This window comes from Talpa europaea (genome assembly GCF_964194135.1).
Source record: "Talpa europaea genome assembly, chromosome: 12".
NCBI classification, from domain to species: Eukaryota; Metazoa; Chordata; class Mammalia; order Eulipotyphla; family Talpidae; genus Talpa; species Talpa europaea.
Window position 1 is genome coordinate 15674656 of NC_140079.1, and position 27666 is coordinate 15702321.

The 27666-nt window shown below is 39.0% G+C and overlaps 1 protein-coding gene across 1 annotated transcript; it reads left to right on the forward strand.

The window, feature by feature from the left end:
- Positions 1-10906: 10906 nt before the first annotated feature.
- LOC311181400 (NXPE family member 2-like) lies at positions 10907-26971 on the forward strand (the record flags this gene model as incomplete). The annotated part of the gene is given in 9 exon segments (XM_084249826.1): positions 10907-10921; positions 14153-14629; positions 14633-14650; positions 14654-14886; positions 22537-22547; positions 22550-22597; positions 25784-25902; positions 25904-26000; positions 26365-26971. Coding segments are annotated over 9 exon segments (1554 nt in total). The 3' UTR covers positions 26901-26971.
- Positions 26972-27666: the final 695 nt, after the last annotated feature.

Consider the following 27666-nt stretch of genomic DNA (forward strand, 5'->3'; position numbering starts at 1 on the left):
GCCTGTTGGCCATTTGTATTTCTTCTTTGGAGAAGTTTCTTTTTAACTCTTCTGCCCATTTTTTGACTGGATTATTTCCTTTGTTTTTGTTGAGTCTCATCAGCTCTTTGTAGATTTTTGTGATCAGTCCTTTATCATTAGTGTTGTGTGCAAAAATGTTCTCCCAGTCAGTGGGATTTCTCTTGTTTTGGTTATTGTCTCTTTTGCTGTGCAGAAGCTCTTTAATTTGATGTAGTCCCAGCTGTTTATCTTTGCCTTCACTGTCACCACTTTGGGAGATGTGTCTGTCTCTTTACACCACTTTAGATAATTAGATCACAGCACACATCACAACTGGTCGCAGGCCATCAATTCATGCCCCCTTTCACTCTTCCACACAGTTTCACTCTCACTAACCCATTGAGTTACTAGTTTGCTTAGAAAAGGGGTCATTGTCAAACTCTTTCTGTCCAGGGCCATATATTAATCAGTCAAGCCTGCAGATCATCAGATCTCTGTCGCAACTATTCAACTCCGTCCTTGTAAGGGAAAAGCAGTCACAGGCAAAATATAAGTGAATGAGTGTGATTATCATCCAAGTAAACCTTTATTAACCAAAATGGGCCCTGGGTCACATTTTGTCGTGGGTCATACTTTGTCCTTCTCTCCCCTCGGTTTAGACACAGAACCAGGGACAGGTTTTTACAAATGCAAACAAATTACTTTTCTGAGTCTCCCTTTCTCCACCTCTATGGTGGAGAACATGCTATTATTGCATTCCACGTTTCCAAGTTACAGGAGAATATGAATGAAGTTCAAAGGCAACTGATGGCACGTAGCACAGAGAAAATTCATGGGGTTTCATTAAAGAAGTCCTAGTAAATCACTTCTCTTTTGGGCTGAGTTCTGATTGAGTGGAGAAGTTAAAAAAGAGTAAACAAATAGAGAGCCCACCCCTCATCCCTCACCCTCAAACTCAGTTACCTGTAAGAAAGTTGAAATTGGAGAGTGGCTTAGATCTGCAGGTTAGTACTCTTTCTACTACCGGATCCCAGAATTAGAGCTGCTCATTGACTGTGCAGACAGCACTAGACCAAGCCAGGCTGTCTTGTACAGAAAGAAGCAGAAGATATTGGGAACGATTTGTGAAAGTCTCCTCCCAAATGGATGGAAATACCAGCCATGGGTTCTTAATGTTTTGTGTAGAACGAGAATGTGTTCCCATCCCCCACAGCACCTGGGATGGAGAAGGACCACAAGGACCCATCTTGCCCTCCCTCCTGTTGTGTTTCCTCTCACTCTGTGGAGTGAGCAGAAACAAGTCATCACAGGGAGCCTGTGATTCCAGTTGGTACACGGTGACCACAAATAGCATTTCAGCTTGTAATCAATGAAGCTTATAGGCTGCTGCCTGAAATACATGCAGACTGCTTAACCGAAGACACTCCTGGGAGAGAATGTGAGACTATGCTGGAGAAGATACTCATCCACAGGTGCGGCATATTCCAACTCTTACTTGCAGGCTTAATGCAGAGATGGGAGGACATAGAAAATACTTTAAGATTCAAAACAACGGGGGTGGGAATTTTAAAAGGATGATAACCAAGATGAAAATGCATACATTGTACAAAAATGAAAAATGATGTAAAAATTATATAAAATTAAAAAGAATAGAACGATAAGGGATAAACTAGAATAATTAGAAAATTACACAGTATAAAACATGCATTACGGGTAAGTGTTGTTTTAGGAGACCTGTGTTGTGGGTATGGGTGTGCCCTGAACTGGGATTGGATAATATTTTCTTAATGTGGATTCTGAGCCAAAAAAAAAAAAAAAGTTTGAGAAACGTTTCTATAATTTAGCTCTTTGTCACTCGCTTTTGGGATTCTGAGTTTAACGATCTTAAAGGAAATTCCAGCTGCTCAACAATGACCTTTTCTAAAGAATATAGTTTTGTCTTGTCTGACAATGTTTTTCACCTAGCATAAATACCTGAGGAGGAAACAATCTGCCTAAAATCAAGGAGAGATTGAAAATGAAGTCTCTGGAGGCAGATAAAAGGAGGGAGAGATGGGACCAGATAATGCACTTGTGTATGTGTATCTGAGAAAGATTTGGAGAAGACACTGGAATACATCCGTGGTGGGGAAGGGGCTTCTTAGGAGAAACAGTTGCTAAAACCTTGTTATGACCTCTGAGTCACACGCCTGAAGTGACTCCAAACTAAAGAATGAACCCAAAAGTTGGGAGGCAGGAATCCTACCAGTTCAATTCCCTGCTTTGGGAAGGATCTTTGTTTCTGATTTTTATGAGAACATGAAATAGAACTTTCTAAAAACCCAGGAGTGAATGGCTGTAGAGAACATTAACCCTGTTCTAGAAATTAGGAGGAAGCCCAGCACACAGAGTTATGTCTTGTGGATCTGCTTAAATGTATGATTCTTTCTCCTGTCCTCTCCTACAGGACATTCAGTCTGTTTCCAAATGCCACCGCCCATCAATTACTACTGATGCTGATATTTACATTAATTTGGGGGGTGACTTACTTGGCTTCAAAAGGCCATACAAAAGTAGGAATTGTTTCCTTTTTTCAGGATTTGAGAAGGTTGCAGTGACTTGAATGCTCACCTTTATCAAAACAAGAATTAAAACATGGCCTTTTAGCAATAGGAGAGGGTGAAAGTTTTCTTTATTCTGTATTCATCCCTTTGACAATATATGTGCTATTTTTTTTAATTTTTTTTAAAGAGGCATGTATTTTATTCATTTATTTATTTGTTTGTTTGTTTGTTTATACATGCACCGGGTATAGTCAGAAGCGTGGGAGGGTGAGAGAATTCACCAGAGCCAGGGTGGGGAGCAGAGCAGGCAGAAGGACCGAAGTACACTGCTGAGGGGAGCAGCGGGTGGCAGGAGAGATCTGCAGCAGGTGGCAGGAGAGGTCTGCCCACCATGTGGGACCCTCCTCCGGTGGCTGGGGAGCAGCCAGGGATCAAACCAGCGCCGCAGAGGCCGTGGGCAGCTTCGCAACCCAGCGCTCAACCGCTGTGCCACTGGGGAGGCCCTATTGTTTTTTTTTTTAAGGTTAACAAATGGTTTATTTACAAGTGAAGGGGAATGAGGAAATGTACAACTCAGGGAGATAAATTCTTAAATGTGTCCTACCAGTTCCGCGGACCTGGAATCCCAAATGACCAGCAGAGACCAAACCTGCCTGGACAAGAGCATGAGCCAAGTGTGTCCAACCTCACTAACATGACTGGTTTTTATTTGCAAACAGAAAATGGCTGCTTAACTCCACCCTTAGGTCCTCGCAACTTCCCTTTGGGGATCCTGGGATTTGTAGTTCCCAGTGTTTTGATGGGGTGGGGGTGGCATCCACAAAGCCTGTATGGAATTAGCTCAGTACATCCTCTTCCCCCAAACAATTCCCCGCCTTTTACTTTTTGCCACCATTTCCATGGTGTTGCAGATCAAATGGATGGATGCTGGGGTACAGTCTCAGATGAAAGTATTTCTCAGGGTTCCCATTGGAAAGCAAACCAGTCTCTCCAGGTACTGTCCATTGTGGAAAGCAAAAGTCCTCCATTCCTGGAAAATAGTTTATCAGTCTAATCCAAAAAAAAAAAAAACAACAACAACAACCAGAAAACAAAACAAAACAAATCTGGAGGCATTAGCCAAAACAAAACAGCAAAGATATCAGATCACAGGAAAAATATTAAAATTGATTCAACTTTATGCAAAACAGCTTCTTTCAACCTTGATCCCAAATTGTTTCAACAGCGTAGCAAAAGTTTGCAAACCAAATCTACTTTTAAACCTTATTACCTATTTTTGCATAAAATCATAAGGCAGAATAACTAAGCAGAAATTTTAGCTGGCTTTTTTGGAATACTCCATAAAGAATCAGAGCAAACTCTTGATATCCGGTTCATTTAGGCTTCAAGAATAAAGTTGGTCCCATCAGACTCCACCTGGGCTTTCCTCTTCTGAGGGTACCAGGGCTTTTTCCTTTTCCGGGTCCTCCAGTCCTGCCCATGGAGGCAGATTCCTCACCTTCTTTGGCGGTCTCTGGAGCCTAAGAACAAAGCAGCGGGTTCTTCTCTTCTTGGTTCAACTCTGTTTCATCTTCCTGGAAGAACTCCATTCAAAGCCACACAATGACACTCATGTCCATTTTTTTTAGTTTAATCAGGCAAACTCCCCTATGAAAGTTATGCTAAAATAGACTGAGATAAGTAGTAAAAAAAATTACTACCACTATTTTCATGCTGTGTTTATATCAAGGGGAGAGAAAATGTGAACACAAGTTAGCTTTGCTGGAAAAAAAATACAACATTGCTGCAGATCCTAGTCACTCAAAACAAGAAGACTTTGTGGTTCAGAAAAAAATGCAAAAAAAAAAAAATTACCAGTATGATGTCAAAGAAAACTTAGTAAAAATCAGGTGTATTTCCAGGTCTGTTCAGTTCTTTGTCGGAAATTTTTACTCTCAACAGTTCCATCAATAGGAGTCTGTTGAGGCCTTTTCTCCCGATTTTCTCCCTGAATCAATTTCTGTAGATATCAAACCATTGACGTATACAATATAACAAGCAACAATCACCACTGACAATTTAGATGCATATCGGGTACCGAGAGGTTGTATACACATTTTAGAAAACCAATGTGAACATTTCTGTACATGTCAAGTGTTACCCTTTTTCCAAGTGACAATGCTTCCCTTCTAGTTTTACTGTAGTAGGTGAGCCACATAGGGACCAATTCATCTAATGCCTTTCCCAGGAGGAAAGGGAGAAATTTTGTGGAGTGTCTCAGGAGCTCTCCTGAGGCTCCACAAAATTTCCTTCTATCAACCAGATGACAGACTACCAAATTTTTACTTGAATTTAGATTTCTGGGAAGCTTAGCCATAAATATCAGAAAACAGCAGAAACAACAACATTCAATCTCTATGAAGGCACCGGTTTAGTTCAGTATTACAATGTTGACTATCAAAACATAACCTTTAACTTTTTCCTTTTTTTTCCTTCTGGCTTGACTTTTTTTTTTTTTTTCATCTTTTTTTAAATTTTTAAAAAATTTTTTTTACATCATTGTTCATTTTTAAACAATATTTGCTTCCCCACACCCTGAGGTGTAGTCTCCATAGAGTTTCCTTCACCAATGCACCCGTGCACCATCACCTCAGTTCCCTATGCTTCTCCCTCCCTCCCCCATTCTGATCCTTCTCCCTCCTCCCCCCACCCCCACAGTATGTCTCTGATTTATAATTGTCCGTTTTTGCTTTGTTAGGTGTTATACTGTTATTATTTTTTTACACTGATGTCTTATTGGGTTTCCCTATATGCCTGCTATAAGTGAAACCATCCGATATTTTTCTTTTTCCCTCTGGCTTATTTCACTGAGCATAATTCCTTCTAGTTCCTGCGAATGGCATGAGTTTATCTTTTTGATTGCTGAATAATATTCCACTGTGTATATATGCCACATCTTCCTGATCCAGTCATTTATTTTTGGGCATTTGGGTTGTCTCCAGGTTTTACCTATTGTAAATAGTGCTGCAATAAACATAGGTGTACAGGTGCTCTCTTGAATCAATGTTTTGTGTCCTTTGGGTAGATCCCTAGTAGTGGAATTGCCGGGTCGGGTCGTATGGTAGCTCCATTTTTAGTAGGTTGAGGAACCTCCACACAGCTTTCCACAGTGGTTGGACCAGTTTGCACTCCCACCAGCGACTTAAGAGAGTTACTTTTTCACCACATCCTCGCCAACATTTGTTTTTGCTTGGTTTTTTGATATGTGCCATTCTAACTGGTGTAAGATGGTATCTCAATGTGGTTTTGATTTGCATTTCCCTGATTATAAGGGATGTTGAACATTTTTCCATATGCCTGTTGGCCATTTGCATTTCCTCTTTGGAGAAATGTCTTTTAAGTTCCTCTGGCCATTTCTTGACTGGATTGTTTATTTTGTTTTTGTTGAGTCCTGTGAGTTCTTTGTATATCTTTGTGATCAGTCCCTTTTCAGTTGACTGGAGTGCAAAGATTTTTTCCCAATCAGCGGGGTGTCTCTCTGTTTTGGTTAATGTCTCTTGTGCTGTGCAGAAGCTTTTCAGTTTGATGTAACACCAGCTGTTTTATGTTTTCCTTGACTTTCTTTGCTTTGGGTGATGAGTCTTTAAGATGTTATCGCAATGTATGTCTCATAGTGTTTTACCTATGTTTTCTTCTATATATTTTATGGTTTCAGGTCTTACATCCAGTTCTTTTATCCATTTTGAGCTGATTTTTGTGAACAGTGAAAGGTAGTGGTCTAGTTTCATTTTTTCTGCATGTGGTGGTCCAGTTTTCCCAGCACCATTTATTGAACAAACTATCCATGTTCCATTGCATAGTCTTTGCTCCTTTGTCAAAGATTAGTTGTCCATACAAGTGTGGTTTTATTTCTGGGCTCTCGGTTTCATTGGTCTCTGTGTCTGTTTTTGTTCCAATGCCAAACTGCTTTAATTACTCTGGCTTTGTAGTATAGCTTGAAGTTTGAAAGTGTGATACCTCCTTTCTCCTTTGTTTTCATCAATAGAGCTTTAGCTATTCATGTTTTTTATGGTTCCATATGAATTTCATCAGTATTTGTTCTATATCTTTGAAAAAGGTCATTGAGATATTTATTGGAATGACCTTGAATCTGTATATTGCTTTTGGTAGGATGGACATTTTAATAATGTTAATTCTTCCAATCCACGAGCAGGGGATGTCTTTCCATTTCTTTAACTGTTTTATAATTTTCTTTGTATAGGTCTTTCACCTCTTTTGTTAGGATTATTCCCAAGTATTTGATTTTTTTTATTCAATTATAAAAGGAATGGTTTTCTTGATTTCTTCTTCTTCAGATTGATTGATTTTGTATAGGAAGGCTACTGATTCTGTGAGTTGATTTTGTATCCTGCTACTTTACTGAACTGGTTGATTATTTTGAGTAGTTTTTCTGTGGAGTTTTTAGAGTTCTCTATGTATATTGTCATATCGTCTGCAAATAGTGATAGTTTTACTTCTTTCCCTATCTGGATTCCTTGTATGTCTTTCTCTTTTCTTATTGCCCAGGCTAGGACCGCCAGTATTATATTGAAGAGCAGTGGTGAGAGAGGCCATCCTTGTCTTGTTCCTGATCTTAAAGGAAAGACCTTCAGCTTTTCACCATTAAGAATAGTATTGGCGGTGGGTTTTGTCGTATATGGCTTTTATCATGTTAAGGTATTCCTTCTATCCCGAGAATTTCAAGGGCCTTTATCATTAAATGGATGTTGGACTTTGTCTAATGCTTTCTCAGCATCTGTTGATATGATTGTATGGTTTTTATTTTTCTTTTTGCTGATGTTTTGGATTACACTGATCGATTTTCGTATATTGAACCATCCTTGTGCCCCTGGTATGAATCCCACTTGATTGTGGTGTAGTATCCCTTTGATGCTTTGTTGGATTCTGTTGGCAAGGATTTTATTGAGGATTTTTGCATCAGTGTTCATTAGGGAGATTGGCCTGTAATTTTCTTTTAATGTGCTGTCTTTGTTTGGTTTTGGTATTAGTGTAATGTTGGCTTCGTAGAACGTATTTGGTAGTATTCCTTCTTTTTCAATTTTTTGAAAGAGTTTGTGTAGGATAGGCACTAATTCACTGCTGAACGTTTGGTAGAATTCATTTGTGAAGCCGTCTGGACCTGGGCTTTTGTTTTTGGGGAGTACTTTGATAACTACCTCAATTTCACTGCTTGTAATTGGTCTGTTTAGTTGTTCTATTTCTTTTTGTCCAGCTTTGGAATTTGTCCATCTCTTTTAGCGTGTTGAATTTGTTTGCATATAAGTGTTCACAGTAATGTCTGATTATTCTTTTGATTTCTACTGAGTCTGTTGTGATTTCTCCTCTTTCATTTATAATCCTATTTATGTGTTTTCTCCCATTTTTTTCTTTGTGAGCCTGGCTAGAGGTTTGTCTATTTTGTTTATTTTTTCAAAGAACCAACTTTTGGTTTCATTGACCTTTTGGATTTTTAAAAAATTTCTATTTCAGTTATTTCTGCTTTGATTTTTATTATTTCCCTTCTTCTGCTGGCTTTAGCATTTTTTGTTGTTGTTGTTCTTTTTCTAGCTCTTTGAGATGTGAGATTAGGTTGTTTCTTTGAGTTCTTTCTTGTTTGTTGATGTGAACCTGTATTGCTATATATTTTCCTCTTATTACTGCTTTTGCTGCATCCCATACATTCTGGAAAGTGGTGTCCTCCTTGTTGTTTAACTCAAAGTATTTTTTAATTTCTTCTTTGATCTCATTAGTCCAATGGTCTTCCAGTAGTGTGGATTTCAATCTCCACGAAGTGGGAGGGTTCTTTGTTTTCTTTTCATGATTATTTCTAGCTTGATGCCTTTATGATCAGAGAAGGTAGTTGGAATGATTATCTGTCTATGTTTGTCTTGTGGCCCAGTATGTGATCAATTCTGGAGAATCATCTATGTGTGTGTGAGGAAAATGTGTACTCGGATTTTTTTGGGTGCAGTGTCCTATAGATGTCTGTTGAGTTCCATGTCTTTATTTAGGGCTCTAGTGCTTTTATTTTTTTTGTCTCGCTGATCGGTCCATTGGTGAGAGTATAGTGTTGAAGTCTCCCACTATACATGTATTTTCTTTAATGTCTGTTTTCAGAGCTGATAACTGTCTAATATATTTTGGTGCTCCTTCATTTGGTGAGTATATGTTGATGAGCATTATATCTTCCTGAGGTATTGTCCCCTTGATTATAATGTAGCGTCCGTCTATGTCTCTTTTCACTTTTGATAATTTAAATTCTATTTCATCTGATACAAGTATAGATGTTCCTGCTTTGTTTTCTGGTCCATTTGCTTATAGGATTGTTTTCCAACCTTTTACTTTCAGTCTGTGTTTTTCTTTTGTGGTTAAAAGCAGAAAGGTGGATTTTGTTTTTTAATCCAGCGTGCTACTCTGTGTCTTTTAATAATGATATGTTGGCATCTATATTTGCCATTTTTTGTCTTTTTTGTGATTTTATTCCTCACTTTATTCTGTTCTTCTTGATCACTCCTCTGTTGGTTTTGGCTTTAGGACTTCTTGTAGAATTTTTTGGAGTGGGGGTTTAGTTGCAATGAGTTTCTGGAGTTTCTGTTTTTCTGAGAAGGTCCATATTTTTTCTTCATAGAGGAAGGAGAGCTTTGCAGGGCAAAATATTTTGGTTGGCACTTGCTGTCTTGAAGTTTGTTGAATTGGTTATTTCATTCTCTTCTTGCCTGTTGTGTTTCTTTGGAGAAGTCTGAGGTTAACCTGATTGATTTTCCCTTACGGGTTATCTGTTACTTCCCCCTTGCCAATTTCATTTTTTTCTCTTTGTCTTGGACTCTTGCAAGCTTTACTATTATGTGTCTTGCTGTAGTTTTCTTTTCATTGTGGTAATTGGGTGTTTGTCTTGCTCTTGCATATCTATATTCATCTCCTTTTTCATACTTGGGAAGTTTTCTTCAATTATCTCCTTGAATAATTTCTCAGGACCTTTCTCGCTCTCCTGACCTTCTGGAATGCCTATAACTCTTACATTACCACTCTTCATGGAGTCTGGTAATTGTCTAAGGGTATTCTCATTTTTCTTCCTTTGTACTTCTCTCTCTTTTTCTCTTTTGGTTCCTACTATTTCTGTATCTTCAAGAGTACTGATCAGTTCTTCCATTTCCTCAGTCCTGTTTTCAATGCTTTTCCAAGAGCTCTTTGTCTCCTCCAAAGACAGGAGACAAAGGCACTGTCTCTTACAGTTCCCTCCCTCCGTATTTACTCAGTTTCAGCAGGGAATCAGTTAGTTGGTGATTTTGCTCTTGTCACTAGGTGGTGTTAGAGACCTGTCCTTGCTGACCTGTGCTTTCCCCTGTAGTTCTCTGAGAAATGGAGAGGGGGAGGAGCACCTCAACACAGGGGCTATTGCTCATGCTGGGTGCTGTGTCTGCCCCATGTTCACCTGGTGCTGTGCCCTCGGCAGTGTGGATCCCGTGCCCTGAATTCTGCACTTTAGTTCTCAATCTCAGGGTCTCAGATCCAAAACAATGGCTATCACCCTGTGCAGTGCCCACTGTTATGGCATCCCACGCCCTGAATTTTGTGCCTAACTCTCAGTTCCAGAGTGGGGTCTTGCTCCACACCTTGTTTCCCTTCTTACCCATTTGTGTGGCCCACCCCCACTCAGAGCCTGGAAAGCCTGGCTTCCACCTATCAGGAAGTTGGTCATTTTGTTCTGATCACTAGTTGGCATCAGAGATCTTTCCTAGCATCCTTCCAGAACTGTGCTTTTTCCCCCGTGGGTCTCTGGGGGAACTGAGTGGGGGTGGCGTGAAATGGCTCAATGGTGTGGGGGTGCTGTGTCTGCCCTGTGCTGCGTGTCGTGAGGATCCCATGCCCCGGATTTCGTGCCCTGGGTCTCAGTTCTGAAGCCCTCAGATCTGGGACGCAGGCAGTAGCTCAGTCCAGTGTCTGCAGAAATGGCGCCTTTTGAACCCTGCTCCCAAGCCCAGCCTGGTTTTTGATTACTCAGTGAGGGACATTCACCTCAGTGACGGTTCCCACGTGTCTCCCCATGAACCTAGGTCGTGGGTGCAGGGACCTGGGCAGCCATGATCCGTGTATGCTTTTTGAGAGTGCTTGATTTTCTGCACAAGCTTACCAAATGGCCTTGGGCTATTTGTAGGTCTCCACTGGGGTCCTTGTTTTCTTCTAATGGCACTGGAGTTGTTTGCTCACCTCCACAGCGATTCCCACACGATTCTTAGTTCCCATTTGTGGGGTGTGGTGCCTGCAGTAGTTCCTTTCTACTCACAGTCTTGCTTGATCTATAGTTTGTTCTCGTTGTTTTTATTTTTCCTTTTGTTGGTCGGAGCATGCCGGCTTTGTGGGTGAGGGAGGGTAGCAGGGTTCTGAGCTTTCCTCTCTTTTCGTCCTCTTTTATGGCAACTTTGCTCTTCGGGCAGTTTACCAGAGTCAACCATTTATCTTCTATGTCCTGGTTTTTGCAGGGACCTGCTGCTTTTCCTCCTTATTAACATTTTTTTTTTAATGGGAGGACTTACTCGTAGTGTTTCCCTGCCACCATGTTGATCAGATCCTTGCTATTATTGTTTTCATAGTGGCAGGTTACTCGTGGCCATCTCTTTAGTGTTTGACACTGCTAAACATCCATTGAAAAATCCTCTCCAACCCTGGCCTTTGAGACTCCAATCCAGTTAAATCTGTGTTGCTATCTTCTGCCTTCTTCTCAGGGGTTTTCTTGTTCTTTGCATAGCTCAATTTGTGTTTTATTTATTTCCCCCCTTTGTGCAATCTTGCTTCCACTTTTTCCTCCTCCCAACTACTTAGTACAAAACTAATCTTTCAAAAATTGTGCTTCCATCCTCATTGTGTCCTGATCAAAAACTTTTGTCAATGGCTTTCAAGATGACAACATTAATGAGATCAAACTTTCAGCTCAGTCATTCAAGTCCCTTCAAAATTTGAGCTCAACTTCTTTTAAAAGCTCGTCTCTCACTTCTGTCTAAGTTCCCAGCTCCACCCAAGAAGCACTTCAAGCCTAGAGCATTCAGATGATGCCATGAACTGGGAAATAACAATTCCTACACCATGATTCAGAAGATTTCTCTTCCTGAGTTCTCTTTACAAATATATGTTCTCCATAATTCTTCCTTGGACCCTTTCAGGCTTGTTCCCTTTAATTCATATGCCCTGAGGTCACCCACTACCAACATTATTGTTTCTTAATGTGAGGTACAGTCTCTGTACTAGAACAGGCATATTCATGCATGTGTGAGTGAAATGCAGATTTCTGGGCCCTACTTCAGAGCTACGGTAAAGAAATCTCTGGGCTTAAGCTGAAGAATATGCAATTATGAAGTATCAACAAGCTCCCCAGAGGATTCTTATGCATGCTAAAGTGTGAGAATCTCGGCCTACGTGCTCCCAGAGCTGAAACTTCTTCTATATCCTATCTTGAATATGTGCTACTTAACAGGTATCTCCACCTCAGCCATACACTAGTGTTCACAACACACACACACACACCACACAAAATGTACATTCTCACTAGCCTCTCTGGCGAAACCAAAACCAACAAAATCAAATGCTATTTCTTCTATCTTGATAATTATTTCCATAATCCATTAGCCAAACAAGCCAGAGCTCTCCACAAGCAACCAGGCACTGCCTCAGGAATTCTATTTCCTAAAAGTCTCTGAAATCTATCCTTTTTACTCTATCCCTTTGGCATTATTTCATCTCAGATATTGAAATAGTCTCCTAATTAACTTCCTCCCTCCACTCTCAACTTGCTGTAATCATTCATTCAATAAATGTTTGTTGATTATACATTGTCAGCTGCTGAGCTAAGTATTACAACAGAAATACAGGACGTCTTCTCTGCATTCAAGAATCTGAGCTGATATTTCCAAAATGAAAACCTAGATTTGCTACTCTATCCACCTCTGGTGGCTCCTCATGCAGTTGGGTAGGATTCAAACTCCTTGGCCCATCTTGGACAGGTTCATCTTATGTAAGGGCAAGGAAACACACTTAAGTTGACCCAAGACATTGGTGCACTGGCTATTTCCTCTTCCTGTTCTTCCAGGTTTTCACAGAGCTAACTCTTGTGACTCAAGTTCTTGCTCAAATGACATTTTTCCATACTTAACACTAGAGACAGCCCTCCCCCTACCTCCTTACTGTTTTTCTTTTGCAATATTTTCATTTCCTAAAATACTATATAATTTACTTGCTGATTCTGTTCATTGAGTATTGTCTATCTTGGTCTGCTTTAAGGTCACCTCCATAAAAGCAAGGGGATTTTTTTCTTTAACAGAAATTATTTTATTCCTTCCCCCTTCTATATAAAAGTTTTTTTTCTTAATCTGCATTTACTTATTGGCATATTGCAAGTGCTCAAAATAGTGTTAGGTCAGAGAAGGTGCTAATAACTATCAAGTAATTAAAGAAAGACTTCAGTGATCTAGTGAGAGGTAATGGTGCTATGAAATGAGGTACCAACAATGAGGATAGAGAAACATCAATGGATATGAGGCAGAATTGTGGGGGTAAAGAGGTAAAGTTAAATTAATTGGAATAACAATTTTAAGAAAACTCAATGAAATTCTGGAAGGACAGGTAAATGCAAAAAGGCAAGTATAGGATCTTAGAGAAGATAACCAGGAACAAAAGGAGTTCTTCATTAAAGAGACTAAAGATATAAAAAACAAAAAACAAACCAAAAAAACCCCACAAGGGACTATGGTGATTGTGCATGGTGAATTTGTGGGTGGAATTTCATGGGGACTACACCTGAGAGGAGAAAGCAAATATTGTACAAAAGTGAACAGTGATATATAAATTATATAAAAATAAATTATATAAAATAAATTATATATAAATTATATATAAATAAATTATAAAAAATAAGAGATACTGAGTGAAATGGAAACAAATCTGGAAAGTATATTAAAGACTTAAACTAGCTGAGGAGAGAATCTCAGAAACAATATACAAATGCACAAGTGAACCAAATGGAAGAAAAGAGAAAAATAAAATTTAGGGAAAATGAAGAAACTCTATATAATACCATATTCCATTAAGGATAACAGGTATTCCAGAAGGTGAAGAGAGACAAGGACAGAAACCCTATTGAAATAAATGATTGTTGAGAATGTCCCAACCTAAAGAAAGAATTGAACTTGGAAGTCCAGGAATCAGAAAGAACCCCTACATTTCTAAATGCAGAAAGACCCTCACCAAGACACATCATTTTTTACATAATCAAAAGTCAACAATAAAGAAACATTAAAGGATGTTTGGGGAAAAATGTAATATACAAAAGGGATTTCTATAAAGAAAAATAAGACAGCAAAGGGAAGCCATAACATGCAATCATGAAATAATATTGTTACCTTTTTAAGCCATATCTTTCAAATGAAATAATCTATAGATATTTCATGGAAATTAATTTCCATGATCCCCAAACTGAAAACCAGTTAGAATCCATTTCTCATACAGTTATTTCAACTGAAATGTGTATAATCCATAATGATTTCTATTGAAAAGCAAACCCTATTAATAGCTGACGTATGTCTTTCTCCTCAATACTTCAGTACTTCTTTGGTTTCAAAAGTCCTTTCACACTGAACCAGTGGAACATTTTCAGAAAATCCTTAGACAATGAAGCACCCCTGGGTCCAGCAGTCTCACCAACAGAGACTGAGCTGACAATAAAGGGGATCGTGGAAAAACTAGACCAGCTGATGCCACCCAGACCCTTCACCCACCTGAACGCCACCACCAGCGCCGCACACAGCACAGTCACCATCCTCAACCCTCGAGACTCGTACTGCAGGGGCTATCGCCTGGACGTTCTGCTGGAGGCGAGGAACCACCTGGGGCGCAGGAAAGACTACGGTAGGGACTTCCTGAGGGCCCGCATGTCATCTCCCGCCCTCAAGGCCGGCGCCTCGGGAAAGGTGACGGACTTCAACAACGGCACCTACCTGGTCAGCTTCACCCTGTTCTGGGAGGGCTGGGTCTTCCTGTCTCTCCTGTTCGTCCACCCCAGCGAAAGGGTGTTGGCTTTCTGAAGGGCGAGGAACCAAGGCTAGGACAGGGTGGTCTTCGTGGGCCAGTTTGAGAATGGCACCTCCCAGGTCTACTCTGAATGTGCCCTGACCCTCAACTCAAGCACTGAGCTGTGTCAGTACCTGGATGCCTGGGACCAAGAGACCTTCTACTGCGTGAGGCCTCTGCATGTGCCATGTGAGGCCCTGGCCCACATGAACACCAGAAATAGAAACATTTCCTATCTTAGAGAGGAAGAACAGAGCCTTTTCCACAGGTAAACAGATTTTCAAAATTATAGAGCGTTGGCTTAGTTTCAGACCAAACTGCTTAATCAGCTTTTCCTGTTCAAGCTCCTTTTATCATGTCATGAAGACTGACTAGATTATATATAATTCAATCCATTGCTCAAAGTAAGTTCATTGCATTTATAGGCCACTTGTGCAACTGTGGTTTTATTCCTCATGAACTATTATTGGCTAAAAGGATTATAACCGATGAAGTCCTTTACTCATGCCTGAAGTTCTATATGATTTGTAGTAATTCTAGGTTCAATAAATTTTTCCACAGTCCAGTATTTCCTGTAATGCATTTCATGGAATGCTGTATCTACAGAGTAGTAACAGATGCTATGCCAAAAAAGTTAAAAAGGGGGCAGTGAACAGTATCTTTGTTCAATTTCAATTTTCACATAAAATGAATCCTAGGAATGAAGCCATATCCTATGAATTGTACCCCAAATATCTCCTGTACACGGCCCTTTCACTCTCTTACTGTTGCCTTTGCCCTTGCTAAAACTTTTATCTCCCCTCCATTAGGTTATTGTGGCAATCTCTAGAGCTGACTTCTTGCCCCTGGTCTTGTTTCCTTCAGTCAAAACTCAATACTGCACCCCAACTAATGTTTCCAAAATGCAGATGACTTTTATTTTTCCTTGCTTAAAACCCTAAATATGATCCCATCGCTTTTAGGATTAAATACAAACTATTGACTATGTTTTCAAAGATTGACCTAGCTCTGTAGTCTGTTTGCTCTTCTTTTATGTTGCCTTGCTCTCTGCCAGTCCTTTTGTTTCACAAATGGACCATGCTTTCACTCAACTCCAGCATTTCACAAGCCTTGGTTTAGATGTCATTTCCTCCAAGTCTGAATAAAGTGCCAGCCCCATATTCTTTCATTGCATGCTGCACTTCACCACTCATTACACTTATTACAATATTAAATTACAAATATATGTTATAACCTCTGCTAAATTCCAAGTTCTAGTACCCTGACCCATTGTATTTCTCCAGAATATATTAAATATATCAAAATAAGGAGGGCGGAGCAACATGGCGGAGAGGAGACGCTGCGAGTAAGATCTCCCATTAAAAAAAGTTAATAGGGAGGAAAAGTGGCAGGTCCCAGTGAGAACTGGGACACGGAAGATAAACGGGCAACTCCAGCAAACTACCCGAAGAAGAAAGTGGCCATAAAAGAGGACCAGAAGGGAGGAAAGTGCAGAACCATGCTCCCCTCCCCCACCCACAGAGTCGGCACTCTCCGACCAGCAGAGAGGAAGAAAAAAACAAACCAAAACGACCAACAAGAACAAGCTATGCAGCAAGCGGGACTGTGAGTGGAAAGGAACTATTGCAGACACCACACCCCGTGAACGGGAGCTGCGGAGAACCCTGCAGGATTCACCACAGAGGTGAGCTCCGGGCGCCATTAAACAGAGACCCCGCCGCCCAGGGGGAGGCCAGGACCAGCACACAGCCCCAGGCCGCCAGGTAAGCTTGCAAGGAAAAGCGGCGCGCTGGAAAAGCAAACGCGGATCGGGATAGCGCGGAAAAGCAGCGTGGTTGAAAAGCAAACTTGGATTGGGATCGCGGCTGCCCAGGTCCCCGCGCCTGCAACCTAGGCTTGCAGGGAGACGTGCACGAAGACCCTCACTGAGTATCCAGGAACCAGGCACCTAGGCACAGGAGCGGGGTGCAAAAGACGCGATTCTGTGGACACTGAACTGGGCTACAGCCCGCATCCTAGACCTGAGGGCTTTGGAACTGAGATCTGGAGCACAAAATTCGGGGTGTGGGTTCTCCACGACGGTGGGGCACAAGGCAGACACAGCACCCCAAAGCCGTTGAGGTTTACCCTACCATTCCCACGCTGTTTCCTGTCCCATGGGGTGAAAAAAAAAAAAAAAAAACAGCTCCCCAAGGGCTCTAGGAGAGATCTCTGGCGCCACCTAGCGACTTGAAACCAGCAGAGGCTCCTGGAGGAGCCAGTGGCCAGCTGGGAAGTTAGCCCACGCCGGGCCCCTGCCGACCAGTAGTCTGAGCCCACAGCGGGAGCAAGTACCCAAAGCCGGGGCAGACCAGGCGCGCAGAAGAGTGTGCCTGAGACTGGACATGCAGGGAGTGTGTCCCGCATTGCCATTTTAGAACAGGGACATTTCTTCAGTAAAGACTGCCAGCAGAAGGCAACTTCAGGAGCCAGAGGTGAGCTGGGGAAGTTCCCCCACAACAGAACACCTCTGGCCTGCAGTCCAAGCCCAGAGGGGGAGAGGGAACCCACCACCGGGGCAGACCAGGAGCACAGGGGAGTGTGTCCCCACATCGGCATTTTAGAACAGGGACCTTTCTTCAGTAAAGACTGCTTGAAACTGACAGATGGTTCCCGGAGGAGCCAGAGGGGAGCAGAGAAGCTCACCCAAGATGCCGGCCAGTCCCAGCAACACAGTGTCCCAACGCATACGGCAAATTAGAAAACAGACAGTTGGGAGTAGAAGAACCACACGCAACATAGCAACTCCTCAGGGAAGAAACACACCACAAAAAGAAAACCAGCCCCCAGACTGCAACGACAGTAACTTGGAAGAACTTCTGAGCCTTCCAGAAAGAGAATTTAAAATTGCCATGATTAAAAAAATGACAGAACTCATAAAGGAAAACAATGATAAGGGAAAAATAATCAACGATCAGAAGAATGAAATTGAGTCTCTAAAGAGGGAAGTAAAAGAAATACAGGAGATCAAAGAATTAATGGAAGAACTAAAGAATTCTGGGGAAAGCAATGAAAGCAGAATAGATGAAATGGAAGAACGAATAAGTTCTCTTGAAGACACAGAAATAAAAAGAACCAAAACAGAAAAAGAAAGAGAAGTACGAAGGAAAAAGAACGAAGAAAGACTTCGGGAACTATCGGACACTATGAGGAAAGGAAATATAAGAGTTATAGGAATACCAGAAGGAGAGGAGAGAGATGTAGGAACAGAGAAAATATTCCAGGAGATAATTGAAGAGAACTTCCCAAATGTGAAGAAGGAGCTGAAAATTGATATACAAGAAGCAAGAAGAACACCAAACTTCCATGATGAAAGGAAAAATACAGCAAGACACATAATAGTGAAGCTCCCAAGAATCCAGGACAAGGAAAAAATAATGAAGCTGACAAGAGGGAAGAAACAAATAACATTCAAAGGAAAACCAATCAGGCTGACATCAGATTTCTCTGAAGAAGCACTACGGGCAAGGAGAGAGTGGAAGGACATAGTCAACAGACTCCAAGAAAACAGATGTCAACCAAGAATACTCTATCCCGCAAAGCTTTCCTTCCTCTATGAAGAAAGAATAAGGACCTTCCCAGACAAACAGAAACTATGGAACTTCATTACCAATAAACCCCCACTCCAAAAAATGCTACAAGGAATCCTAAAGCCATAACCTCAGAGGAACGAATAACAACGAAAGAAGGCAAGGAAAAAAAAGATATTAAAAGAATAAATAAAATCAAAGGAAAGACAAACACAATGGAAAATACAGATGCTAACATATCAATATTAACCCTAAATGTAAATGGACTAAACTCTTCAATAAAAAGACACAGAGTTGCAGCCTGGATTAAGAAACAAAACCCAACCTTTTGCTCTCTCCAGGAAACACATTTAGCTACAAAAGATAAAAATAGACTCAAAGTTAAAGGATGGAAAACAATCCTACAAGCAAATGGACCAAAAAAGAAAGCAGGAACGGCTATACTTATATCAGATAAAACAGATTTCAAACTCAAAAAAATAAAAAGGGATCCCAACGGTCACTACATTATGATCAAAGGGACAATACTTCAAGAAGAAATAACACTAATTAACATATACTCACCAAACGAAGGAGCACCAAAATATATCAGACAACTGTTGTCATCTCTGAAAACAGACATCAGAGAAAACACATATGTAGTGGGAGACTTCAACACATCACTATCAACAATGGATAGATCAACAAGACAAAAAATAAGTAAAGAAACTAAAGCTCTAAATAAGGACCTAGAGCATTTGGGCTTAACAGACATCTATAGAACACTAAACCCCCAAAAAACGGAGTACACATTTTTCTCAAGTGCACACGGATCATTCTCCAGGATCGATCACATACTGGGGCACAAGACAAACATCAACAGATACACCAAGATTGAAATCATACCAACCATCTTTTCTGACCATGAAGGCATCAAGCTAGAAATAAACCATAAAAAGAAGCCAAGGAACTTTCCTACCTCATGGAGACTAAAAACCACACTACTGGAAGACCACTGGACTAATGAGGAGATCAAAGAAGAAATTAAAAAATTTTTTGAATTGAATGACAAGGAAGACACCAATATCCTAAATGTATGGGATGCAGCAAAAGCAGTAATAAGAGGAAAATATATAGCAATAGAAGCTCCCATCAAGAAACAAGAAAGAACTCAAAGAAACAACCTAATCTCGAAGCTCAAAGATCTAGAAAAAGAACAACAAAAAAACCCCAAAACCAGTAGAAGAAATAATAAAAACCAAAGCAGAAATAAATGAAATTGAAACTAAAAAAACAATCCAAAAGATTAATGAAACCAAGAGCTGGTTCTTTGAAAAAATCAATAAAATAGACAAACCCCTAGCCAGGCTCACAAAGGAAAAAAGGGAGAAAGCACAAATAAACAGGATCATCAATGAAAGAGGAGAAATCACAACGGACACAGCAGAAATAAAAAGAATAATCAGTAACTACTATGAAGAGTTGTATGGAAACAAGTTCAACAATCTAGAGGAGATGGACAAATTCCTACAACTCTACAATCACCCAAAGCTAGATAAAGAAGAAATAGAACACCTAAACATACCAATTGCAAGCAGCGAAATTGAAATGGTAATCAAAAACCTACCCAAAAACAAAAGCCCAGGACCTGATGGATTTACAAATGAATTCTACCAAACATTCAGAGATGAATTGGTGCCTATCCTTCACAAACTCTTCCAAAAAATTGAGAAGGAAGAGACAATACCGAACACGTTCTATGAAGCCAACATTACACTAATACCAAAACCGAATAAGGACAACACAAAAAAGGAAAACTACAGGTCAATCTCCCTAATGAACGCTGATGCAAAAATCCTCAACAAAATTTTAGCTATCAGAATCCAACAATGTATCCATAAGATAATTCACCACGACCAAGTAGGATTCATTCCAGGGACACAAGGATGGTTTAACATCCGAAAATCAATCAACGTTATCCAACACATCAACAAAAAGAAATATAAAAACCATATGATAATATCAATAGATGCTGAGAAAGCTTTCGACAAAGTGCAACACCCATTCATGATAAAAGCCCTTGAAATTCTTGGGATACAAGGAACATACCTCAACATCATAAAGGCCATCTATGAGAAGCCAACAGCCAGTATCATTCTCAATTGTGAAAAGCTGAAAGCAATTCCATTAAGATCTGGAACAAGAAAAGGATGCCCACTCTCACCACTGCTTTTCAATATAATACTGAAAGTCCTAGCCAGAGCAATAAGACAAGAGAAAGACATCCAAGGAATCCAAATAGGAAAAGAAGAAGTCAAACTATCACTATTTGCAGATGATATGATAATATACATAGAGAACCCCAAAAACTCCACAGAAAAACTAATTCAACTCATCAATCAGTTCAGTAAAGTGGCAGGATACAAAATCAACACACAAAAGTCAGTAGCCTTCCTATACACAAACAATAAATCTGAAGAAGAAGAAATCAGAAAAACCATCCCTTTTATTATTGAAACAGAAAAAATCAAATATTTGGGAATAAATCTAACAAAAGAGGTAAAGGACCTATACAAAGAAAACTATAAAACACCGTTAAAAGAAATAGAAGAAGACACAAAGAAATGGAAAGACATCCCCTGCTCATGGATTGGAAGAATAAACATTATTAAAATGGCCATCCTACCAAAAGCAATATACAGATTCAATGCTATTCCAATCAAAATTTCAATGTCATTCTTCAAAGAAATAGAACAATTATTGATGAAATTCATATGGAATCACAAAAAAACCCCTAATTGCCAAAGCTCTCCTGAAAAAGAAAGAAGGGAATGGAGGCATCACACTCCCAGACTTCAAACTATACTACAAAGCCATAATCATCAAAACTGCATGGTATTGGAACAAGAACAGACATACAGACCAATGGAATCGAATAGAAAATCCAGAAATAAACCCACAGATTTATGGTCAAATAATCTTTGACAAAGGAGCAAAGACTATGCATTGGAGCAAAGAAAGTTTGTTCAATAAATGGTGCTGGGAAAACTGGGTTGCTACATGCAAAAGAATGAAGCTTGACCACTACCTCACACCATACACAAAAATCAACTCAAAATGGATTAAAGAACTAGACATAAGACCTGAAACCATAAAATATATAGAAGGAAATATAGGTGAAACACTACGTGATTTGCACATCAAAGACATCTTTACAGATACATCACCCAAAGCAGTGATAGTGAAGGCAAAGATCAACAGCTGGGACTACATCAAATTAAAGAGCTTCTGCACAGCAAAAGAGACAATAACAAAAACAAAGAGAAACCCCACTGACTGGGAGAACATTTTTGCACACAACACTAATGATAAAGGACTGATCACAAAAATCTACAAAGAGCTGATGAGACTCAACAACAACAAAGAAAATAACCCAGTCAAAAAATGGGCAGAAGAGCTAAAAAGAAACTTCTCTGAAGAGGAAATGCAAATGGCCAACAGGCATATGAAAAAATGTTCAACATCACTTGTAATCAGGGAAATGCAAATCAAAACTACCATGAGATACCATCTCACACCAGTGAGAATGGCACATATTAAAAAAACTAGCAACAACAAATGTTGGCGAGTGTGTGGAGAAAACGGAACTCTCCTGCACTGTTGGTGGGAGTGCAAACTGTTCCAACCACTATGGAGAGCTGTGTGGAGATTTCTTGACCTACTAAACATAGACCTTCCATATGATCCAGCCATTCCACTCCTAGGTATTTACCCAAAGGACACAGAAACATCAATTCCAAAGAACACCTGCACCCCTATGTTTATAGCAGAACTATTTACAATAGCTAAGCTTTGGAAACAGCCCAAATGCCCAAAAATAGATGACTGGATCAAGAAGATGTGGCACATATACACAATGGAATATTACTCAGCATTCAAAAAAGATAAACACATGCCATTTGCAGCAACATGGATGGCGCTGGAAGGGATCATGCTCAGTGAAATAAGCCAGAAAGAAAAAGAAAAATACTGGATGGTCTCACTCATAGCAGGAATGTAGAGAACTTAAATAAGGGACCAGGAAAAAGAATAACTATAAGAAAGTGAAAATCAAAATCAACAAACAACTATGAACCAGAGACACTTTTTGGGGGGGTGGGGGGTGGGAGGGGAGGGATTGGGGTCAGAATGGGGGGGGGGTTGCAATTGTATGGGGAATATAAAAATAAAATTTATTATAAAAAATATATCAAAATAAAGGGTCAAAAACATTTTCAAAGACTTAAGGGTGGTTGAATCCTTGAAGTCAATGATTCATTCTCTAATATCTGAGCAGATATCAGAACAATTTATTGTCTCATTTTTTGAAGGTCCAATATTGGGTTGAGATGTTTAAGAAGTTTACCTCCATCAAGGTTTTATCAGGTAATAGTAAGTCTACTTTTTTGTTGCCTCTTGTGTTCACAAATGTACCCACTTAACGGACATTCTAACTTTAAGACACATTTGTTCAATATTAATCATTTCAGTGTCTCATTTCCTAGGATGAGGCAGTATTACTAATCTTGGATTTTATTCTTGAAAATTATTTGCCTATCCATTTAAACCAATTTTTCTGAGTCAGATATATTAATTTCAGCTGCCCATCTCAAAATGTATAAGGTTATTTGCACTTAAACTTGAAATTCATTCCTTAAAGGCTAATGATTAATTAATGGTACTTTGTTAAAAACATAAATAAGGGACCAGGAAAAAGACTAATTGCAATAAAGTAAAAATCAAAATCAACAAGCAACTATAGATCAGAGACACACTACAGTGGGGGTTGGGGGAGAAGAGGGATTAGGGTCAGAAAAAGGGGGTGGGAATTGTATGGGGAATATAACCAAAATGAAAATGCATACATTATACAAAAATGAAAAATGATGTAAGAATTATATAAAATAAAATAATTTATAAAAAAAAGATATATAAGCTACAAAGTTACCACATTTCTTTTTTGGCTTCTTAATTTCTCCTTCATCCAAACCATGTCAGCTAAAGTTCTATGAGCTAGCAATTTCTGTGTTTTTTTTTTTTTTTTCAGTTTTATCACATCAACTTCAATGATCAATAGAAAGCAATCTCACTCATAAAAATGATGCTTCTACATCAATGGAATTAAAGTGAATTTTAAAAGCAAAAGACTTCTATTGTAATCATCAGGGGCTGTACACATTTATCCATTTCTCTTTTTCATGCATTTTACAAGTGTATGTTGAAGAACTGTTGTAAGCAAAGATTGCTAAGCCCTTTAGAGAGCATTGGCATAAATAAATCATGAACCTAAAGATAAAACTCATAATATGCAAAATGTAGGTCCCTTCTCTGTCATAGCAACCATCACCCATAACTTACTTCTATACTGAAGAAAGTTTTTAGACTCTTGAAGCAACTTGACTATTTTTAACAACCCTGTCACTTCCATCTTGCCTTTGGGGTGAGAGGCAGGTAGAGGGAGGGGATGGGAGCGTTAGGGGTTAGGGGAGGGTGAGCCGTTTGAAAACCTAATATAATCCAATATTTAACTTCCTAAATATAACACTGCAAATTCCAACATTATAGATTGATGACAAAGACTCCGTGATTTTTAAGAGGCAAAAATATTGCTCTGGCTAGGACTTCCAGTATTATGTTGAAAAGCAGTGCTGAGAGTAGACATCCTTGTCTTATTCCAGATCTTAATGGGAATGCTTTCAGCTTTTCACCATTGAGAATGATACTAGCTGTGGTCTTGTCATATATGGACTTTATGATGTTGAGGTATGTTCCTTATATCCCGAGAATTTCAAGGGCCTTTATCATAAATGGGTGTTGTACTTTGTCAAATGCTTTCTCAGCATCTATGGATATTATCATATGGCTTCTTTATTTCTTTTGGAAGTCCTAGCCAGAGCACTAAGACAAGAGAAAGACATACAAGGAATCCAAATAGGCAAGGAAGAAGTCAAACTATCGCTATTTGCAGATGATATGGTACTATACACAGAGAACATCAAAAACCACAGAAAAACTGATTAAACTAATCAATCTGTTTAGTAAAGTGGCAGGATACAAAATCAACACACAAAAATCAGTAGCCTTCCTATACACAAACAATAAATCTGAAGAAGAAGAAATCAAGAAAACCATTCCTTTTATTTTTGAAACAAACAAAAAAAAAATCAAATACCTGGGAATAAACCTAACAAAAGAAGTAAAGGACCTCTACAAAGAAAACTATAAAACACTGTTAAAAGAAATAGAAGCAGACACAAAGAAATGGAAAGACATCCCTTGCTCATGGATTCGAAGAATTAATATTATCAAAATGGCCATCCTACCAAAAGAAATCTCCAGATTCAGTGCTATTCCAATTAAAATTTCAATGTCATTCTTCAAAGAAATAGAAAAAATATTGATGAAATTCATATGGAGCCACCAAAAACTCTGAATAGCCAAAACCCTCCTGAAAAAAAAAAGAAGGGAATGGAGGCATCACTCTCCCAGATTTCAAACTATACTACAAAGCCATAATAATCAAAACTGCATGGTATTGAAACCAGAACAGACACATGGACCAATGGAACCAAATAGAAAACCCAGAAATAAACCCACAGATTTATGGTCAACTAATAGACAAAGGAGCAAAGAATATGCACTGGAGCAAAGAAAGTTTGTTCAATAAATGGTGCTGGGAAAACTGGGTCACTACATGCAAAAGAATGAAACTTGACTACCACCTCACCCCATGCACAAAAACCAACTCAAAATGGGTTAAAGAACTAGACATAAGACCTGAAACCATAAAATATATAGAAGGAAATATAGGCAAAACACTACATGACATGCACCTCAAAGACATCTTTACAGACATTGCCCAAAGCAGTGATAGTGAAGGCAAAGATAAACAGCTGGGACTACATCAAATTAAAGAGCTTCTGCACAGCAAAAGAGACAATAACCAAAACAAAGGTGGCCTGACATTACCTGGGTGAAAGTTTGGTATTAGTCAGTCAATACAACTTAGCCTAATTTCATAGTGGAGTTCAGAATAAAGTCATAATGCTCCTCCCTTTTTCAACCCTAATCAGACCACACTGAGAATATTAGGTACAGTTCTGGGCACAACAATGAAACTTTTAAGGGTTTGTTTTTTAATTAACCAGATAATATAATTGGTATAAATAAAATAATCAGTACAAATAACACACTCATTTTATAACCATGTCCAAGCTTCTTTCATCGATAAGTAGTTTGAGAAGGAGATTTACAGTTCAGCAAGGTCAGTGTCATCAGTGCAGTATTCAGGTGACTACGTCCTGCTGTTTCATGGCCACATTGCTGTGACAGCAACGTGACTAGCTGTTTCACAGTAGAATGAACTTGGGGACAGGGGAAGCCAGGGAAATGCTGCAAATGCACAAGGAAAACTATTTGGTGAGGGATTTCAATTCATTCCTTTAATGTGATTGTGTTAAATGAATATTCCTGGAAGAGAGGAAGGGAGAAAGAAAGGGGAGGGAAAAGAAAGGAAAAGAAGGGAAAAAATAATTTATGCTAATAAAAATTGCTTAATTGGGAAACTTTTATTGCTAGAGAGAAAGACCATAGAAAAGAAATGTCAGACTGTAATGAAGACCCTTTTCCCCAGTGGTTATACCATGAAAAGAAAGTGGATTACAGCATTTTGCCAACAGATAGCGCTAAATGAAACAAAAAAGTATAAATGACTGCTTGAAAAGAAAACTTATTTACATTATGGGTGACTCAACACTGCATCAATGGATTTACTACTTACAGAATATGGTGAAAAGTATGTATTTTTGTTTTTATTTTAAAATTTACTTGACTTTTCATGTTAATTTTGTAAATAATTAGAATTCTTTGCTTTTTTTCCCCCCAAACATTGGCCAAACATTTGGAATTAGGCTTCTAATTAAAAAGTTAAATTTTACTTTGTCATTCAAACATACTAACATTTGTCTTTTTCCAAATTGTGATTAAAAAGATAAAAATTTTGTTAATATTTAAGGCATCTGACAAAGTTCTCTACTTTCCATAGGCAGGAATGTAATAATTCAAAGTGATCTTCACTAGAATATTATAAATGTTGTGTGTGTTTTAAAGTTATGTCACTTTCCTTTTGCTTAAAGATTTATTAATTTGTTTTCTATCAGCCTTAAAATACTTTGATCATCATGGGATCGGGACTGTTAAAAGACATGTGCTGCTGGATGCTGAGAGACATATTTTAATTCAGTGGAAAAAGCATGGTCATCCATTTATTACTAAAACTCTGTTCTCAGTAAAAGATGAAAACTATATTCCATGGGAAATCGACCAGGTGGCAGGAGACAAAGACACAGCCATCATCATCACCCTGGGTCAGCACTTCAGACACTTCCCCATCAACATTTTCAGACGTAGGATCATCAATGTTCAAAAGGCCATTGGATTTCTGTTCTTGCGAAGCCCAGAGATCAAGGTGATCCTTAAAATGGAAAATTCCAGGGATATGCATCTAGATGCAGAGATGTTCAGTGACTTTCATGGCTACATTCAGAATTTTATCATGAGAGATATTTTTGTGGATCTCAATGTGGGTATTATTGTTTCCTGGGACATGACTATTGCATATGACACTAACAATGTTCATTCACCTGATTATGTGATTGGAAATCAGATTAACATGTTCTTAAACTATATTTGTTAGGGGAAAAAAAACACACCAGAAAATAGCATTAGCCATTCTTGATAGATGATCTCACCTAAACTACAATTGTTTAATGTTATCGAAAGTAGGAAGAAACAAAACCTACAAAGCAATTTTATCATAGTAAAATAAATGTAATGTAAAATTAACCACTTAAACTATTTTTAGGTGTCCAATTTAGTGGCTTAAGTGCATTCACAATGTTATGCAACTATTACCATACTCTATCCCCATAACATTTTCATTATCCCAAACTGAAGATTTAGACCCTTAAACCAGTAACTCTTTATTACTCCTTACACTCAGTCCCTGGCAACCACTATTGTGCTTTGTCTCTATAAATTCAAGACAAAGATCATAGGTAGCTCAAACAAGTGGAATCATAGAGTATTTGTCTTTTGTATTGGCTTCTTTCACTTAGCAAAATGTTTTTAAGGCTTATCCATGTTTGAACATGTGTCAGAATTGCATGTATATACCACATTTTATTTACTCATTCATCTGTTGATGGATTGGGGCTATTGTGAATAATGTTTTTGATGCTATGATAAATAGGACAGTTTTCTTATTTTTCTGATTGGTATTGTTAATATCACGCTGTATCAGTGTTGGAGGACTCACGCTGTCTGATTTGAAAATTACACCATGAAGCAACTGTAATAAAAATGGTGTGGTACAGGCATAAATATGGATAAATAGCTCAACAAAACAGAAAAGTCCAGAAAACACTGCTTTCATACATGGGCAAATGATTTTCAACAATGGT